The sequence below is a fragment of the Phaseolus vulgaris genome, chromosome 9 (genome assembly GCF_000499845.2).
Source record: "Phaseolus vulgaris cultivar G19833 chromosome 9, P. vulgaris v2.0, whole genome shotgun sequence".
NCBI classification, from domain to species: Eukaryota; Viridiplantae; Streptophyta; class Magnoliopsida; order Fabales; family Fabaceae; genus Phaseolus; species Phaseolus vulgaris.
This window is the reverse complement of record NC_023751.2, coordinates 27,272,532-27,292,318: the sequence shown is the minus strand read 5'-3', so window position 1 is coordinate 27,292,318 and position 19,787 is coordinate 27,272,532. Positions and strand designations below refer to the sequence as shown.

Below are 19,787 nucleotides of genomic sequence, written 5' to 3'. Positions count from 1 at the left end.
TATTGCACATGAGAATGAAAGTAAGCAAATTTTTGAATAATAATGATACTGATTCATGATATCTTGACACTCCCACGTGATAAATTCTCTCTTGACACCTATCAATGTGAGAAAAAAAAATAATTTTTTAATGAATTATGAGGTCTGAATGATTTTTAAAAATTAGAAATATTTGCATTGGAAAATTTGAAATTGGGTTTGCTCCATTAGGGTTGTTTTTGGTTTCATTGTCCAAGTCTTCTCAGCCTTCAATTTTTCGATTTCATTTCAACAATGTTGAAGGCAATTGGCGTGTGTTGGCGTTGTAGACGTAGTGATGGGTTATTTGTGGAGTTTAGTTTAATGTCGTGAGATGTATTCGTGGTCGATTTTGGACAGTTCATTAATTGTGATCACTATAATGATAGGATGAAACTAGATATATGTCAACCCGAATAATCATATCTTTATTTTATTGTTATAACAATTAAATACACATAAAATATAAACACTTTATATTATTCTCTATCAACTCTTTACAGGATGTCACATTAATGTTGTTATTGTCTAGGTCAAATTCCTATTAGTGTCAACAAAATGTTTTTCTAATAATATACATGTTATTTTAGAATTTTTGTGAATGCAAGTATTGAGGATCTTTGAGTCCCGAGTATAATGTTGCGTTAGAGATTCGATATCAACTAGAGATAAAGACATTTCGTTGTATATAAATGGATGCAAATCTCATCTTATAAGCTGATTTTATGAGGTTGAGTTAGGCTTGAAAATTTCTAGGATCCTTGATAGTGGTGCTACTAACCACATTTGTTCATCCTTAACTCATTTTACTTCATTTCCACAAATTAATCCTATTTATGTCAAATTACCAAATGAAAACCAAGTTATTGTCAATTATTCTAGAATTGTTTTTCTCAATCAAAATCATGTCATAAACAATGTTCTATATATTCCTTGTTTCAATTTTAATCTTTTTCTGTAGCAAAATTGATTGATAATTTATCTTGTGTTATTACCTTTGACTCTAATGGTTGTCATATTCAAGACAAGAACTCATTGAAAATAATTGGATCAGCTAAGATGCAAGATAAACTTTATATGCTCGGGATCCCATCCTATCAAAAATTTCAAATCAAATCTATCAAATATGCACATATACCATCAATATTGTTAATGTTAATGCTAGTGATCTAAAAACCCTTTGCAATTTTCGATTAGAACATGTTTCTAACAAATGTATTGATGTTATAATGACTAAATTTTCTTTTGTTAAATATAACAAATCAATTGTTTGTGTTGTTTGTCATTTTGCAAAACAAAAAAGACTTTCATTTCCTATAAGTACATCTAAATCTAAATATGTTTTGAATTGATTCATGTAGATGTATGAGGACCATACTCAATACCATCAATTCATGGTCATAAATATTTCTTGACCATAGTTGATGACTATTCGAGATACATGTAAATTTTTCTTTTAAAACAAAAATACGAAGTTGTCAAGATTTTGGAAAATTTTGTTGTTTTTGTTCAAACACAATTTGAGACAGCAATAAAAATAATAAGTGATAATGAGACTGAATTTTTCATGACTAATTTATTTGTTAATAAATGAATAGTGCATCATACATCATGTGTCAATACTTCACAAAAAAATAGCATAGTTGAAAGGAAGCATGATCATATATTAAATGTAACAAGAGCGCTCTCATGATACGATCTCATTTACCCAAAATTTATTGGTCATACCCTGTGATACATGTTGCACATGTTATAAACATGCTTCCAACACCTGTTTTAAATTATTCTCCTCCTTATGAAATGTTTTACGAAACTACAGCAAATTTTAATGAATTAAAGGTGTTTGGATCTTTGTGTTATGCTAACACTTTGTCAATAAACATAAAAAAATTTAATCCAATCAAAAAGTGTTTTTATTGGTTTTAAAAGGGGGACAAAAGGATGTGTTCGGTTGAATATTCAATCTAGAGAACTTTTTGTGTCTAGAGATGTTGTCTTTTATGAAAATGTTTTTCAATATCAAATGGTTCAAAATACTAGCAATGAAACTAACAGTCCTAACATTTATGATCAAATTTTGTTTACTAAAGATCATTCTTGTGCATTGTGATAATGTTGAAAATAACAATAATAATAATTATGAGCCAGACATGGATATTCCAAAAAAATTTTATTATCATAAAAAAAAAAAACTCAATAAAGATCATGACACCAAACAAAATTCTGAATTAAATAAGTCTGTTCAAATGAGTACCGGAATAAAAAAATACCTAAATATCTAAAAGACTAATTGTAATCCTAAGGCTTAAGTATATCTTCAAGAGTCCACTTCTTAATTATATGTCTTAATGTTATATTTAGATGTTGGATACAGCTTAGTGTTAGCCTAATAGTAATAAACAATAATTGTTTTGTGGGGGCTTTACACAATCTAGAATTTTATCATGTACATTAGATCATACTGTTCCCTAAGAGTTCATAAAATTTGTAATTATGATTGATTGATTGTATTTTAAATACTTCTAAACAGTATTTTCGTCCTTTCTTTTTTTTACCCGCATGATATGTATATTTAGTATTTATTCTTCTTTTTCTTTTTTCTGTCTCTCGAAAAATGTAAACTAAAAATTAATATTTTTATAAAATTTATAAAAGATTATTGATAATTAGATTTATTCGCATAAAGTTAATAAATTTATATTAAAATGATTGTAAATTAACATATATCTTATTAAGTAAAAGGTATGCAAACCTAATCCTAGTACCCACTCCCACAATACATGGCTATGGCCTTTCGTAAAATAAAACTGAAAAATATATTTTGATACCTCTGTCAAATAAAAAAACAACTTTATTTTAACAATATAATAAAATGGAAGAAACACAATTTAAAAATTTAAGATAACGTTCAAAATTCCAAGACAACATCATTATTTAATACAAAATTTGACATTTAGAATACTCAATATAAATATTAAAAAATGTAAAGGTATCAATTAAAAATTTAATATAATTATCATGATTTTAATATAATAACTTTTCCTTACATCACTCTTCCAAAATGAATCCCCATTCTATACATCTTATACCCCTGTCTGTCATACAATTTATGAGGAAAATAACGTGAGATATTAATGCTAGATATCTTGGTCATTTGGTAATTTCACTGATCATTGCTGTTTTTGCTTCCTCTATATAATGCTATAGTAATGGGTGAACTATAACGTGTATTATTGTTCATTGAGCTCTCTTCATAGAGATTTGAAGTTTAAACTTCAAACCCCATTCCCTTCAGATTCTGAGTTGCTATGGCGTCACGCGTATTTCTTGTCTTGGGGATGTTGCTGTTGGTGTGCCTTGTTAAGGTACCCCAACACATCAGTGTTAGCTCACACTAATTCATTAGTAAAAGAATATAGTTCCAACAATTTTGTTATGCATGGTTTAGTTTATCAGCTTCTGTCAGTTGAGGATTATTTTATAAACATACATAGTTTTCATCTTCTGTGGTTTGTCATGCAGGTTTCATCTGATCCAAAGATTGAAGAGGAAACAGCAGAAGAAGAACTGCAGTTTCGCAATGAGCCAGTATGCTTTATATAATAAATTATATTCTGTATTTTTCAGCTTTTATCACGTGCTTTTCCCTTATAAATATGGTTTTTTATATTTGAGAAAAAAAGATGTATCACAGTATACTTTTAAGGATACAAAAATATCATTTTTGTTATTTTCAATGATAAAAGATTATATGAACTGAAAGTCTCATTTCATTACTATAAATTGTGGCTCTTGTTTGATTTTCTGCAGCTTATCGTGAGAGATGGGAACAGAAGGCTAATGCAAGACATAGGTAATTAAGCTGAGTCAATAACAAAAATAGTGGTAGTTTGGTTTTTCTAGATACCCTTTAAACTGTGAAGCCAAGAGCAACAATGAAATGAGGGAAAAGAAAAATGAAGTTTGATGCTGTTGGCTTACTTTTCAGATTGTGGTGGGTTGTGCAAATCAAGATGCAGTGCTCATTCAAGGCCGAACGTGTGCACTAGGGCATGTGGCACGTGCTGTGTGAGGTGCAAGTGTGTCCCACCTGGTACCTCTGGAAATAGGGAACTCTGTGGAACTTGCTACACTGGCATGACCACCCATGGCAACAAGACTAAGTGCCCTTAGATAACCAAATCTCATTGCCCATTCTTCTTCTTCATTCATTATGCACTATGTGGGTGCATCTCTGTTTACTATGGCAATCAATGTGTCTGCACTACCTTGGCTCTATTATTAGACTACTAGAAGTGTTTTATTTAGAGGATGTGTTCTAGTTTGTGCATGTATGATTACTGTGATGGGTCATATAAAGTTTCTACCTTTCTTCTGGTTAATATAAAGAGAGTTGTTACCATTCATGTCATAGCTACTGTAGTAACTGTACCAAGAGACATTGATTTGATTGAGTTTTACATATTTTGAAACAAACTTCAAATATAAACAAAATAATTAGTTTAGCCTTTGTTAATAATCATTCCTGAGATCTGCTTAGGGTGATAACAGAAATGGGACCAAACAGTGCAAAAGAGTGTGATGGACCACTCCTTTTGGCAAATACCATAGATTCCTATTTTGTTCATTTTCGTGAGTCTAGTTTCAAAAGCTTGTTTTGTGGTCCTTGACTACTTGGCACCAGCGCATCAGCGATTGTGACGTTTATTTTTGTGCTGTTGCTGCTCTCTGATTTTGTTTTCATTGATACACTATTATGTTTGATCACTGATCAACAATATATAAATATATATACACATACTTTCGAGTAATGGGATAGCCAATGAAGAAAACCTTTAGCAGAACTTGTTTAAATGTTTAAGGCTAATCTCTTATATCTTTTCACAACATGAACAAAAGGAGAAATTTCAGAACTAGGCCAATTATGGCAAAGTCCATAAGCCAAATAAGCATTAGACACATTCTTTTTCTGGTAATAGACTCACTTGGTCTATGATTTGGATGAACTGAGTAACATAACATTGTTATCTATAGTGAGAAAAGAATATGAAAGCAAAACTAACAAAGACTAAATTAGTTATAATTATTTTGGTCTTTATTTCTAGCTAGATGAACTTATGAGAAAAAAATATTAAATCATTATTTATTGAGCACTTTCGGTTCGGTGCGATCGAGTTTCAACAAGGTTAATGAGTTGTTAAATCCAAATATCTTAAAGAGTAAATATACTGACAAAAATATTGAGATACATTTATCTTAAAACATATATCGTGTCACAAGGTCCCTAATAAATTATACGACGAGATATTAATTGTGCTTTGTTACACTTATTATAGGTATAGATATGTACTATATTACATAGCATACATACTTCGATGAAAAATTTTAAAAAAAATGAAGCCAACTTTCTTATAAGTTAAAATTAACATTTTGTAAAAATTCTTTCATATAACTTCTCTACATTTCTGTTCTTGACATAAAATTAATTTTAGCATATCAAGAAATATATTTTATTTCTGCCATCCTTAACAGTGCTTATGGAGAATATCTTTCAAATCTGTGTTTAATTTAATGATTTACCAAAAGTAACCTAACACTGTTCAAATAAGTCTTTAATTTGTAATGATTTGTCAAAAGTAAACCTAACAGCCATTTGTTAAACCTGATTTCCTTTGTTATAGTCGTAGTCTAATCCATTTTTTAAGTTTCCGTGTAATTTCTGACCCATTTTTTAAGTTTAGCCATTCAATATTCCATAGTGTTATATTTCTGTTGCTTCAGATAGAACATGACAAGTTCAATAAGTTAAATTTTTGTGAATAGTTTCCCCGTGAAAACGATGAATGATTTTATGAACTTGCTAAAAATTTTCACGGCAAGTCAAAAGAGTAAAATAAATAGTTTGGTTCAGATTTAAAGTAAACGATCACTTAATAGAACCAATTCGACCCAATTTTACAGTTTTTGTTTGATTTTTATTGCTGGGTTTATCTGGCCAATCCAATACCATGAACACCCTAGAAGGGTTACAAAGTGATCCAGGTGAAGGTTTGGTGGTGAGTTGGTGCCGAACGGCAAAGATAAAAAAGTGAATGTATTAAGAGAAAAGCCTTTAAGTGGATTTAAGGTACTACAAAAGCTGGTAGTCCAGAGGAAAATTTCAGGCGAGTTATAGAGGTTTTGATGACGGGTATTGGTAAATATAATTGATTCCCCTGGCAGAGGTAAGGGAATTTCCAACAGTAAAACACTATCTGCCAACCTCATTAGTTAAATGAATGCACACGATATGAATTTGTATGCTTATATACATGTATGTGTAGGCAAAATAAAATTCTTAATATGTCCCAGCAATGTCTGTTGTGATAACTGATAAGTACACCAGAGCAAAGATGCTGGTGTCATGTAACTTGTACAATGTTGAAGAGTTTGCTCAGACTTAATGGAGACTACAGGTAAACACAAATATATTTTATTTACACCACTATTTCTATGCCAGATGCATTGCAGCAAAATTTGAAAACGGTAATCAAATGCATATGCAGACAGACATAAAATGTTGCTACATAATCTATATGTTGGTTTCTTCTTGTAAATGAGATCATACAAAACCCTGCTTCAGAGGATGACGATCAAATTTGGAAACAAGTCACATAGCGAGCATTCTGGAATCTGATATTAAGGAAATTTACATCTTGCAAGCATTGCTGTCTTTGCATACTTCACCCTACGAAGAAAAAATGATAGATAAACACTTAGTCACAAACTTCATATTATCAAGCATATCAAAGTTATACTATAAGGACACAAAAAACAAGGGTCCAGAACAAATACTTAAAAGTCAAAATTATTCAAGAACTATATTACATTCTCATCCATGTATACCATATTTTAGTGTTTTGTTGTAGTGTTATGAAGCAATAGATTAGCATCATATATAATTTTTCTCAACTAGGTTATCCATTAAGTGCTATTATGTTCGTTGTAACCGGTAAAGGCATAATTTGTCGTTAATTTTTGCAGCCTAATTTCAGGTATAATTAAATAAAAGGGATACAGACTCTAATAAAGGCAATGGATCATAAGTTCAATCTGAATCATTAAATGTTTAAGATGGCAAAGAATCCCATTCTTTCAAAATTCATACTGTTCTCTAACTTCGAAAAATTTCTTTCCTATTAAAATTTCCTTTCCATCTCTATTTTTTATGTTTTATTCTGCAGAGATGTTCTATGCTGAATTTAACATGATACTTTTACGTTGAGTCTATCTCTACCTTCTTCTTTCGAGCTTCTAATATTTCTTCTATAGGAGGTCGTCCTGGAAACAAAAAATGGACAATAGAGACTTGTTAGCATAATCATACTTGTTAGCATAATAACCATAGAGACATGCATGTCTTACTTTCAGGGAGTGGAAACTATTACCATATAAATAGTTAGAAATGAATAATACAACTAAAAGTGATAGTCTTTACGCACTGATGGATTGGTTCAGCCATCAAATGTTAAATTGGAGAATAGCCTATCACAATAATTCTAAGCTTCCGAGGCTTATAACATGACCAGATTATTCCAACTAAATAAAGACTCACAAGTACATCCTCATCCCAACTAAAGTCAAAACCCATGTAAGGTGTTACAAGTAGACTTATAACAATGTGATAGGCTAATAATCATAATGAGGAAGTCGTCTGATAGTACTCAAATTGAGAGGTGCAGCTCTAAGTCTGAGGGATTGAGGTCATGTGCATTTCTGGTTTTATTTTATCCCGTTTGACTACAATTCTGTTTTAGGTGTGTTGTTTGAGTAGTTCTGTGAATAGTAAAACAATAGCTTTTTCCTTTCATTTTGTGTGTTTGATTTGAGTTTATAACAATGGAAATATAACTGAAAGGAATATTTTGGTGAAAAATTATTAATGCTCATTTTTTTTACCTGTAACTTGAAGACGGTATTTAGCCCAGACACCATATACAGAATCAGCAATTTTAGCAATCTGCAAATGTTTTTCCTCCATTAATAACATAATATATAAAGAAATAAGCTATGTTATTCTTCAGTAAGCAGTAGAGAAAGGATTTGGCCATAGTAGATGAACAAGAGAACTAGTCCTTCAAAACTATGAAAGGAAGACTTACTGGTTCATATTTTGTAATTGCATAAACCCAACCAAGTCCAACATGCTCATATAATCTCCTAAAAGCCTGCAGAATGCCCGTCATAGTTAAACACATGCATATATAAATATATACATCTTTATTGCACAGAAAAGTAAGTAACAAATTTCACTCAACAAAAACAGATTCATATTTCACTATTATATATCCTTCTGCAATTTGGGATGTCTTCTTGTTATTGAATGAAGCTAACTAATCAATCATTTATTGTACAAAAATTTCATATTTCAGCAGCAGGGTGTATTTATCTTGAAACTGGATAGATATTTAAGTCATACTGATATTACACTATAATGCATATCGACAATGAACTATGAGAGTCATTCAACTGTCAGCAGTAATGTTCTAATCTCTGAATCCTCTGCAATTCCATAAAATTTCTGAACTTTGACTCATGTGAATATTCCAAAGCACTTGTATCCAGATCAATGATATTAATAATGAAGTAGGATTACAGAGAAAAGGTAAGACTTCTCCAAGGCTAGAAATGAAGATTAGGAAAGAAGCCATACCTCAACATCTGTAACCACAGTTCCATCTGAGAGAATAGCATGAATTCTTCCCATAGCCTAACAAGCAGAAACAAAGAGTCATTATATTGTATCTTGAAGCACCTGCAAGAGATGCTCTGAACTACATAACATCTATCAATTAGCACATGAGAAAGAAAATGTCTTAGTATAATAAGAGTCTTCAAATAAAACAACCAATTTTATCGAACGTTGTTAACAATTTAATGAATGAATCAAAGGCGCAGTAATTGCACTTCAAATCCCAAAAGCAAATAAAAATATCAAGTCTGCAAGTAAAGTTTACACTCCATCATAGAACAGTTTGTTACCTTTTGTAATAGCTAAATACAAATTATGATTGATTGTGAAAGTAAAAACCTTTCCACTCTTGTTAAAAACTTGTTAACTAAATTTAAGATGAGAAAGAAGAGTAGAAAACGTAGAGCAAAGACTAACAGTTCCGTAGTCAAGGTTTTGATTCTCGTCGGGAGAGTAATCATCAGAACCTATATCAACAAACTTGATTGTGCCGTAACTCTTATTCCTCTCTCTTAGCATATTCACCTGATCATAACAACATGCAAAACAGTACTCTGTCAATGCCAAAACTCAAAGAAACGAATTACGAGCATCAAACGATATGGTTGGAACAAATAAAGGAGAACCTCTCGCATGCAGAGGGGACAATCTCCATCGTAGAGCATTTTAATCTTCCAATCTTTTGGTGAATCATTTTTTTGTTTCTTAGAAATTTCAGGTTCCACAGTTGCCTCGCTTATGGCTCGAATGAAGAGGTGAGAGCGCGTGGGAAGAGCGTTGGGGCGTGGACGAAGAGAAGGTGAGTTGTGGAATTTGAGAGTGCAGTTGGAGTGTAGAAGTGAAATGAACGTTGGGTTTTTGGGCATTGTAATGCGTGAAACAGAAGCAGCAGTTGCGACTCTCAGAGGGAGAGCCATTGTTGCTTTGTTTTGTGGTTGTGTCGTTGAAAGAAAGAAAGAACGAAAGCAGAGGAAGGGTCCATAGCAAGTTAGCAACTACCGAATATCATTCTTAACCGCAAATACTTTGGACTGCGTGGCAACTTCGGGGTCACCTGTGTTAATCATATAACCTTTTTTATATTATTATTTTTTACTTATATATAAACTAATTTTTAATTTAAAACAAAACATTTAATTATTTTTATCTTTGAAAAATGATGTTTATGGGTGTCAAATTATTATCTTTTTTATTACTCAGATTTTTATTTCAAACATTTTTTAAGAGTTGTAAAATCACGATATGCTAGACAAATGGTAAGCAAAAAGAAAGAAAATATTTTTAAGATTATGAATTGATAATTAAATGTAGCAATAAATTAGAGTGAGTGGTAAGTAAAATTAACTAAGATAAACATCTAACTAAACAGTTAAACTAACTAAGATAAACATTACTAAATCAAAAACAAATAATCATAATGCCATAAGTACTTTAAAATAGAAGAAGGTTAGACAAACTAACAATATAAAATATTACATACATTAAGCTTACAACCATATAGTAGCAAATTTATTTCCTCCTTTTTTATAGCTTCCTCCAATAACATATGCTAAGAAAAATCCTATGGTAGATACTCACATGATCTTTATCTTTTTATCATCATCTTCTATTGTGTTTATTATTGAAGGATGTTAATAAATTTTGAAATTTAGTCAATCAACTTTGAGTATCATTATTGTCAAAATTAAATTGGAGCCGTTGGTTTAATGGGAATTGATGATCTATTTTTTTTTTCTAAAAAAAGTGGGATTTAATTTGAACCGGATAAAACCAGCAACTTAAGAAACCGATTCACTCTAAAAACATTTATCTTTTTGTTAGTGTTTTTTAAGAGATTTGTAGTTAATAAATTTTAATTTTTATTGTTGAACTTGGATCAATATATTACACTTGCTTGTGGTCATATAAAGATTTAGTTATATGCTATGGCCTATGTCACTTTAACGAAAGTTTGAATTTTAATTTTATAAATTTATATGAATATTTTTATTTATTTATTTTAATTTTTTTATTGTATTACTATATTAAAATATAATAATAATAAGAATAATAAAATAAAAATTTATTGAAACCAATTTATTCCTATTTGAACTTCTAGTTAAATAAAAATAAATACTTGTCTTTACTTTGTTTTGGTGATAAGTTTGATTCTCACAACTTTGCCTTGTATTCAATCTTTAACATCTCCATAGTGGACAAATGTTCCAGCTAAAGAGGAATGAAGGGGAAAGATGATGAGTTCACATTGCAATGGAAACTTGAAACATGCTTTTCTTTGGAGATGATAAGTAGCTCAAAGTAGATGAAGCATACCACTTGCTTATTTTGGGTTTGTGTGAACTTCAATCATGTTTGCTCTACAAATGTTCCTCTTTATGGAATATTTTGGGGACCAACATCATTAGTGGCACTGACCAAATCTTAACCATGGGTAGCCTTTTGATCATTCATTATTTGTTAAATAAAATTTACATCAAATAAGTCCTTCACCTTTTCTAAATCACAAGAAAACAACTTCTCGATCACACAAAAATGCTTTTTTTATTGGAAATTGTTTCTCTCAAATATCTCATTAATTAATTTACTGAATATTTATTTTACTTTATTCTTTAACTTGTCACTTGAACTCTTTATCACTAGAACTCTCAAAATTTAACTGTGAGTTTTTACTAAAATGATAATGTATTATTTTCATTTTCACAGTTGTGAAACTTATTACATCCTATCACAACTCAACACCTTATTCCAAAATTGTTATTTTAAATGATTATTTTCATAAATCAATATGTGGTCATCAAATATATGAAGATTAACTTCTAAATAAATTTCTTTATTGAGTTTTCTTTTATAAATCAATGTGAGATCTCACACCTTTCACTTGTGACATAATTCACAAAGATTAACCTTTTCCCAACTCTATAGGGTCATTTTAGTTTTTTTTTTTCCTCGCACTTCTCTCTATTTGTAATAGTTCACGATCCTTCTTGACTCTTTTGCACTATAAACACATCATAATAATGATATTATCATAACATGTTAAAGAGGTTGTTATTAAGGCACATACGAATCTAATAATAATAATAAAACATAAGTATTAGTTATGTTAATGACATCCGTGTTTTGGTACGTGTAACATGAAATAGGTAGTAGACAAAAGTTAAAGATGATAAAAAATATATATTGCACCTAGAACAAAAAGTTCACAAAATGCAAGACACACTTCAAGTGCAAGATGTAATTGATTAGACGAGCTCACATAAAGACATATCATGAAAGCTAGATGTAAACTCACTTTGTTCTAAACGAAGTTCAAATCATTAGACATGACTATGAAGTTTGGTGAAGACAAGGCATAACTATCAAAGTGTCAGATGGAAAGATCACAAGACACAAGTGCTATCAACATCAAATGAGTATTAGAAGTGTAAGGGCAAGTATGAAAACACCATTAGATGACATGTTACAAGATTAGAAATCTTACAAGTGTTAAGACAAAGTACAAACACTAAACGAAGTATACACCAATTAAGGCAAAAAACAAGTTATAAATGTTGATGGAGATTTAGACACAAGGGATGTAGTTTAGATGCAACTTTCAACAACTCAACATAAGATACATTTGTAACATTATCAATTAATTACAATTTTATCTCAAAATAACTTAAAAAAAATTTAAATATGATTATAATATTAGAACACATAATATATAGGACAAAAATTTTATATTATAAAAAATTGGATCCATAATAACAATAAAATTATGAATACATAATAATAACAAAATAAAGATATAGATTAAAAACAAAAATAAAAAATTGCGGATACAAAATTTAATAATTTAAAAGACATTTTTTAACGGAAAATTCCCATCTCAAGGGTTGTTTTATTGGTTGGGTAATTTCTTCCTTCACCTATCTCAGCTTTTCCGACGTCGTTTCATATCAAAACGCTTAAACAATGGCGTTCTTGTTGAACAAAACAACAATTGCTTCCCATTTTCGATCTCACTCCCAGGTATCATTATGCTTTTTTCTATAACAAATTGAATCATAATCATTACCAATTTCATGTAACATTTCGGTTTTCTTTTTTCTTATACTGAAAATTCATTTTGAGAAATCAGAAGACTCAAGATTCCGCTTCTTTTCCACGCCGTCGATTCCACGTTGAACCTGGGTCTCGTGAAAAAGCTGTAAGGTTTAATTTTGTTTATTATTAGATTTGTTATTATTTTTCACGATCAAGTAATTTTGTGCATCTATATCACCTATTTCTACTCATAATTACTTAATTTAAATTGGCAAAAAAAGTCGGGTTTGAAAAAGACCCCCTTCATGAAGTTAGTGAATAAAACTGGAAGTTTTTTTTTTTTTTATATAGATTCATTTTTTAAACAAATATTGGCATTGGGGTTAGGCAAATTTGTGAAATTGATTTTGGTTATGTCTCCACAAATCTGTTTTTTGACTTAGGTATTGCAATGAATAGGTAGAGCATTTGCTGCTTGTGAAGGAAGTAAAACAAGTATTTGTATATTTTTTAATATTATTTTTTTTGACCTTTTGCGAATTCCTTGTAGAAAGTCACATTTTTACTGCTTAGCAGACATAAGTTTTGTGATTTCTTTTGTTTGCTTGTTTATTCATTTTTACTGCTTGGATTTTGATGCAGCTCTTGGCGGAAGATTCAACTCTGAAACCATTCAAATCATATAAGAAGAGTGTAAAACAGCTCAAAAGAATTGGAGATGTTCTGACAGTTGTTGTTGTCGCAGGTATGCTGTCTTTAAACTCTGATTTTGATTTGTGAATGGAAGTTGAAAGACTTAGATGTCAAAAAATGAAACTGTGAGGATAAGTACTTTATTATCTCTTAAGGATTGAAATCGCTTGTTAATGAGCTAAAATATTTTATGCTTGTTTGAGCTGGACTTTGTTGTGACAGTTTACATACTTGTGAAGAAATCTGGAATCTTAAGTCTGGTAGTTGCTAAATCATTTGAACGGGCTTATGATTTTTCTGTGAATGTTGTTATTGTTTCATTTCAAATTTGTTGGCCTTACGGTCATTCACACATCATTCTAAATGTTAAATTTGTCCTTGTAGTCTCAATAAACTATAAAAACCATAATTTGGAGCAAAACTTAGAGATCATGGTTTTTATATTCTTTCTATCAAGTTCTCAAAGCAGGTAATGACTTGTGAATTTTGTTTTCCAACATCAATAGCTTCCGTTGATTCTAAGTTGCACAGTTTTAGAGAGAAAAAAACCATGTAATTGCTTAAATTAAGAATTTGATCTAAGTTTTGTCTGACTGATAAGATACTGTCAATATTTTTATGATTTAATCTTACCGGGTTGTTAGAGGAGGACATGTGAGATGAACCGGTCTTGGTGGTGTTTTCCAAATTAATTAACCAGATAAATGAACACATAAGGGAGTCTTTTTTTGGTAAGCTTCAAAGGAAAATTAAATTGTTCAAATCTGTTTTCTCTTAGGTCAAACTTATGAACAACTTGGATGGAAATGGTCTGAGCCGGATTTTTTTTTTTGGCTTAGGCAAAGCTCTCGTTGATTTGGAACTATACTATGCCTTATCGCTTCTGCAGTTTGATGCTGAAACATGATTACTTCAAAAGTAAATTTGGATTACTGAGTATGATAGATTATAAAAAGTTTATTTTGAAGAAAATTTCTGAAAACATTGGAAAAGAGGACATGGTACTCTTTAATCCTGAGTGTGTAACTTTTGGTTTTTAGATATTGTCATTTTTACAGGGCTTGTTTGTGATAGAGACAATAGGACATACTTCCTCAGTAATATTCTGTGTACAGGCTTCCTTTCTAGCATTGAACAAATATGGTTACTAGCATAATTGTTTGAAGGTTTATATAATACTTTCAGAAGTGAAAAGAATATAATAGTATTTGCTAACATGTTTCAGATTTTTGTAAGAATATTTTAGCTTGTTGAAATCTTGATTTCTCAGTTATTTCTTTTCATGGACCCCTTTTACTGCGTTTTGGCATTGTGTGAATATCATGACAGCACTTATTAATTGACGACTCTGCATACACTAAATATTCTGCGTTACCTATCTGTGTGTATTTGAATATACGCTAGTTTGTACTATGTTACTCCTCCTGAAACAATCATACTAATTTCTCATCCTGTTCCATCTTTTCAATGTTCTTGTTGTCTTATTTCTGATGTTTCAGGTTGCTGTTACGAAATATATGTTAGAGCTGTTGACCGAGAGGAAGTACAGAACCAGTAACATTCTGAAAGTTCTTGATAAAGCGAATATTGGGAGTTAGTTTTGTGTTTTGTTGTACATTGGTGGCAACAATTTGGACTATTATTGGCCATTTTAGAATAAGTAGAAAAGCATTTGAACCAAATTGCATGTGAATTAGTAGTTTTTTTCACCATTCCAGAATGCTGTCTGATGATTACAATTTCGTGGCTTTTGTGTGAGAAACAGATAGTACTCGTTCAACCAAGTTTGAGGGCGAGCAGTTGTCTGAGGGGTTGGTTGTGATGATCTATGAGATGTTTAAGGCAATTCTATAATCAGGCTTTGCCTGAAATGTTGGTGAATCAATATTGATGAGAATTGTAATGTGTTGGCCAATTAAATAATGTATATTAGTCTTAAATATGTTAGTGGTCTTTTAATATACTCTAATTTTATTATTTTGGACTCTAATTTTTTTGTAAATTTATATCTATTTAATATAAAAAATTTACTGATATAATTCCTGTTATCAGGGTTTTGTCATTAAATAATGATTTGACAAATAAAAAATTACTGATCAATACATGTCGTGTCATATCTCAAAGTAACATTATATTTCATATCCAAAAGTTTTCATTAAAAAGTAACACCTTGCCAATGAGAATTAAAGCAATAAAATTTTACATCACAGCTAAGATCATTCTAAATTATAATTATCGTATGGTGTCTAGATTTAAACAAAACAATATTTTTAAATTAATAACATTAAGCCAGTTGTTCATAATATTTTGTGTGGCTTCATCAACAAGACTCTACCAACATATATTAAAATAATAAAATTTAAATTTTTGGGAACAAATTGATAAAAAAACTTAGAGAATAAAACTATAAAATAAATGGATATTTCCAAACGACCTAAAAAATAATTTTAGAATATAAGTAGTATAATTAAAATGATATATGAATATTTTATTATTAAAGTAAAAAATGTATATAAATAAAAAAAATCAATTATTCAAGTTTCATTTTATTATAATCACGGTCTTTCTAAAAATTATTCTTTTTTTTTATTTCTATGTTTTCTCTCTAAGATTTTGACTACCTTCTTCATTAGACTGACGATCGGAGGTCATCACTAGGTTCTTGAAAGTGAGTGAAGTAATATTGTCCAATCAGAATTTTGATTAGTGTAAGTTTATTTTTACTCATTCTTTTCCTTTAAGTCATTTTTAAGTTGTATTGTTTTCCTGGGTAGATGTGTTTGCATGTGGTACTTGAGATTTCATGATGAGTCTCTCTTAGTTCAAAGTCTTAGTGATATGTTTGGATCATCGATCAAGACTCTATGGTGCAAGCTAGATTATCACTGCTTTCTTTAGGAGTTAAAGCTCTTTGTGAGTAGGCATATTTCTAATTAAATCTGAATATGAAGGTGACGTGGTTACAAACTTTAAATTTTCTTGTAAGGCTTGTTGTTGAGTAAATTAAAGTGTTTTGATTGAGATTGAATGTTAAATTATAGAGATGATAGATTTTGTTGATTATGTAAATTTCATGTTGATTGTTATGAGATGAAATTCTTGAATATGTTTGAATTGTAGTATGAATCAATTGAAGGGTAAACATTGATGATTGTTGTTTGTTTGAGTTTTGAATTTAAATTTAAACGAATTTGGTTTAGAGTTATAAATGTAGTGATATATAAACATAAAAGTTCAAAGACAATAACTCTCAAATTTTGAGCAAGGTTGTATCATTTTAATCTTGTATGTTTTGTAAAAATATAGATTTGGGTATTGATTTTTGAGAGAAAGCTTGAAAAGATAGTTAACTTTATAAAGTTTCTTATAATATTTTCACTTCAGTGAAAGATTTTCGCTTAAGCAAAAAATCCTTGCTCAAGCTAGAATGTAAAACTTGACATCAAGAGCTGGTTCTTGAAAGATATTCAAGATTTGATCCTTTTTTCTAAAAATGGCTAAGAACAAGCATGCCAACTACATTACTGTTTGGAATTGAGGGAGCACGAGCTAGAGAAGAACAAACTTAGAGAATAAAAGAGTAGTGATAAGAAGAACAAGAGCATTGCACTAAAAGTTGTTTTTTAGAATAAAGAACTGAAGGAAGAGGAATTAAAGGAATGTAGTGATTCTGAAAATTCAAGTCCGTTGGTCACAAAATTTGGAAAATTTATGAAGAAAGGAACTAAGGATAGAAACTTTCAATAGAAGGTATGTAAATAGAAAACCTTATTCAAGTTCCTCTAATTTTGCATGTTTTGGATGTGGAAAAAAGGATACATCAAAATTGAATGTCCAAATAGTCAAAAAATAACTTTGACAGGAAATTTGAGAAAGGCAGTAAGATTAGGAAAACCTTGCATGACAAGACAATGAAAAGACCTCTTCTAGTGCTTCTTCAAAGAAGGATGAAGAGGCGAATCTTTGTTTGATGTCTGGTTATGAGCCCTCTTCAAGCAATGTAAGTACTATAATTTCTAAGAATGAAAACAACTAAAGTCAGCTTGTAAATCTCTTTAATGAGATGCACGCAGAAGATAATAGATTGACCACTTCCAATAATAGAATCAAGAGATTGAATATCTAGCTAGAAAATAAAGTCACCACATTAGAAGAAGAATTGAGTAATGTTAAAATTGATTTGGAAACCTTTGAGATTATTTATTAAACTTCTTCTTGTGGTTGTTTTGAATCAGGTCAGCCAATTCAAAAGGATTGTGAAAATTGTAAATCTTTGCAAGATAAAATTCACAATCTTATTAAAACTTAGTCAAAGTTTTATATGCGAGGAGGAAATCTTGAAGCATCATTAGGTTTACAAAATTGTGTTTTTGATAAAGTTGGGATAGGTTATAAACCTGTTTTTCAAAATAAAGTGAAAGAATACAAAATTTTATTTTCTTATAGAAAACTAAGTGTTTCACCTTTCATCACTTGTTCCTATTGTTTGAGAAAATATCATATTGTTAGAAACTGCAAAAACATAAAATATGATATTCCTAATGAAAAAGTAAAATGGATTCCGAAAACGAGCCAATGAGGAAATTAACACGGTTGGGCCTAAATTAATAAGGATCGATATCTTGTATAAATTATTTTGCAATTGCACTTGAAGCCAATAAAGAACTGTGGTACTTAAAAAATGGCTTTTCAAGGCATATTATTAGTGATACTAAGATATTTATGAATCTAAAGCTTAAAAAGGAAGGTTATGTCACTTAAGGTGATAATAATAAAGGAAAAGTCTTTGATTGTGGTGATATAGGAAATGGTTCCTCCGTTACCATACAAAATGAACTCTTTGTTGATGGTTTGAAACATAATATGTTGAGTATTAGTTAGTTGTGTGACAAAGGTCATAAATTAATATTTGAAACTAATCATTGCCTAGATTGCGAGTCAAAAATAGACAAAGTTATGTTAGTTGGTAAGCGGGTTGACAATATTTATAAGTTAGATTTTCATCAAGCATCATCTAGGATTAAATGTTTGTTAACTAAAAATGAGGATTCATGGTTGTGGCATAAAAGGATTGCTCACATTCATATGAATCATCTAAATAAATTGATTACTAAGGAATTGATAAATGGTCTTCCAAAGCTTAAGTTTGAAAAGGATAAAGTTTATAAAGATTGTCAAAAGAGAAGTAAAAAATTCTTTTAAATAGAATAATTATATTTCAACAAATAAGTCCTTTTGAACTGTTACACATGGACTTGTTTGGTCCCTCAATAACTATGAGCCTTAGGGGATTTTGTAATACACTTGCCATTGTATATGATTATTCTAGATTCACATGAATCCTATTCATTGTGTCTAAGAATGATGATTTTATTGCTTTTTAAAAAGCTTGCCAAACTTTTTCAAAATGAAAAAGGTTGTTGCATGGGTGACCACCACAATAGAATAGAGTTGTAGAAAGGAAATATAGGTTTTTGGAGAAATTAGTTAGAACCATGTTAAATGAAACTTCTCTTCCTAAATATTTTTGGTTGATGTTGTTAGTATTGTTTGTTGTGTGCAAAGAGAGTACTAATTAGGCCAATTTTTAAGAAGACTTCTTATGAATTATATAAGGATAGAAAACCTAATATAGACCATTTTAGAGTTTTTGGATGCAAATGTTTTTGTATGAAATAATGGTAAAGAAAATATTGGCAAGTTTAATGCCAAAGCAAGTTAATGTATCTTCTTAGGTTATTCTTTGAATAGTCATTCATATAGAATTTATAATAAAAAGCTTATGACTATAGAAGAATTTGTTCATATGGTATTTGATGAATCTAATCATGGACTACAAGTGTTACTTAAGAATGATGTAGGTAAGGAAGACCTGTTGGATATCTTCACCAAATTTAATTTGAACAAATTAAGCAATCAAGTTTATTCAGGCAAATCTGCTACTGGACAAGAATCTCATAAAGATTTTCCCAAAGAATGGAGAATTCCTAAAGATCTCTCATTTGACAATGTAATTGGACAAATTGAAAAGAGAATATCTACCATGCATTATTTAAATAATTTCTCCAATACAATGAATTTTTTTTTCATAAGACTAAACTTAAGAATATATGTGATGCTTTAAAGGATGAACATTATATTTTCTACTATGCATATGGAGTTAAATTAATTTGTTAGAAAAGATGCTTGGATACTTGTACCTAGAACTAAACACGTGAATGTAATAGGTACAAAATGAGTTTTCGAAAATAAAATTATCACTGGAAATAAAGTCAGACTTATAGCTAAAGGGTACAATCAAGAAGAAGGGATAGAT

At 30.1% G+C, this 19,787-nt stretch overlaps 3 protein-coding genes across 4 annotated transcripts; 2 read left to right on the top strand and 1 right to left on the bottom strand.

Moving 5' to 3' along the window:
* The first annotated feature begins 3,226 nt into the window (after positions 1-3,226).
* LOC137822490 (snakin-2-like) lies at positions 3,227-4,424 on the top strand. Its single transcript, XM_068627387.1, has 4 exons — positions 3,227-3,383; positions 3,541-3,606; positions 3,829-3,871; positions 4,007-4,424. Exons 1-4 carry the CDS (start codon positions 3,327-3,329, stop codon positions 4,189-4,191), a joined length of 351 nt encoding a protein of 116 aa, XP_068483488.1. The 5' UTR covers positions 3,227-3,326; the 3' UTR covers positions 4,192-4,424.
* A 1,914-nt stretch (positions 4,425-6,338) lies between these two features.
* LOC137821959 (uncharacterized protein At5g50100, chloroplastic) lies at positions 6,339-9,739 on the bottom strand. The gene is made up of 7 exons (XM_068626783.1): positions 9,376-9,739; positions 9,167-9,274; positions 8,711-8,767; positions 8,160-8,225; positions 7,957-8,017; positions 7,295-7,338; positions 6,339-6,745 (listed from the first exon to the last, which is right to left on the bottom strand). The coding sequence occupies exons 1-7, from the start codon at positions 9,664-9,666 to the stop codon at positions 6,707-6,709; spliced, it is 666 nt and encodes a 221-aa protein (XP_068482884.1). The 5' UTR covers positions 9,667-9,739; the 3' UTR covers positions 6,339-6,706.
* Positions 9,740-12,612: 2,873 nt separating this feature from the next.
* LOC137820941 (succinate dehydrogenase subunit 7B, mitochondrial-like) lies at positions 12,613-15,413 on the top strand. Of its 2 annotated transcripts, none has more exons than XM_068625287.1 (4): positions 12,613-12,763; positions 12,873-12,941; positions 13,421-13,523; positions 14,971-15,413. In XM_068625287.1, exons 1-4 carry the CDS (start codon positions 12,707-12,709, stop codon positions 15,027-15,029), a joined length of 288 nt encoding a protein of 95 aa, XP_068481388.1. In that variant the 5' UTR covers positions 12,613-12,706; the 3' UTR covers positions 15,030-15,413. The 2 variants fall into 2 exon arrangements, with proteins under 2 accessions (XP_068481388.1, XP_068481389.1); XM_068625288.1 differs by having other exon boundaries at positions 12,619-12,763; positions 12,876-12,941.
* The last annotated feature ends 4,374 nt before the right edge of the window (positions 15,414-19,787 follow it).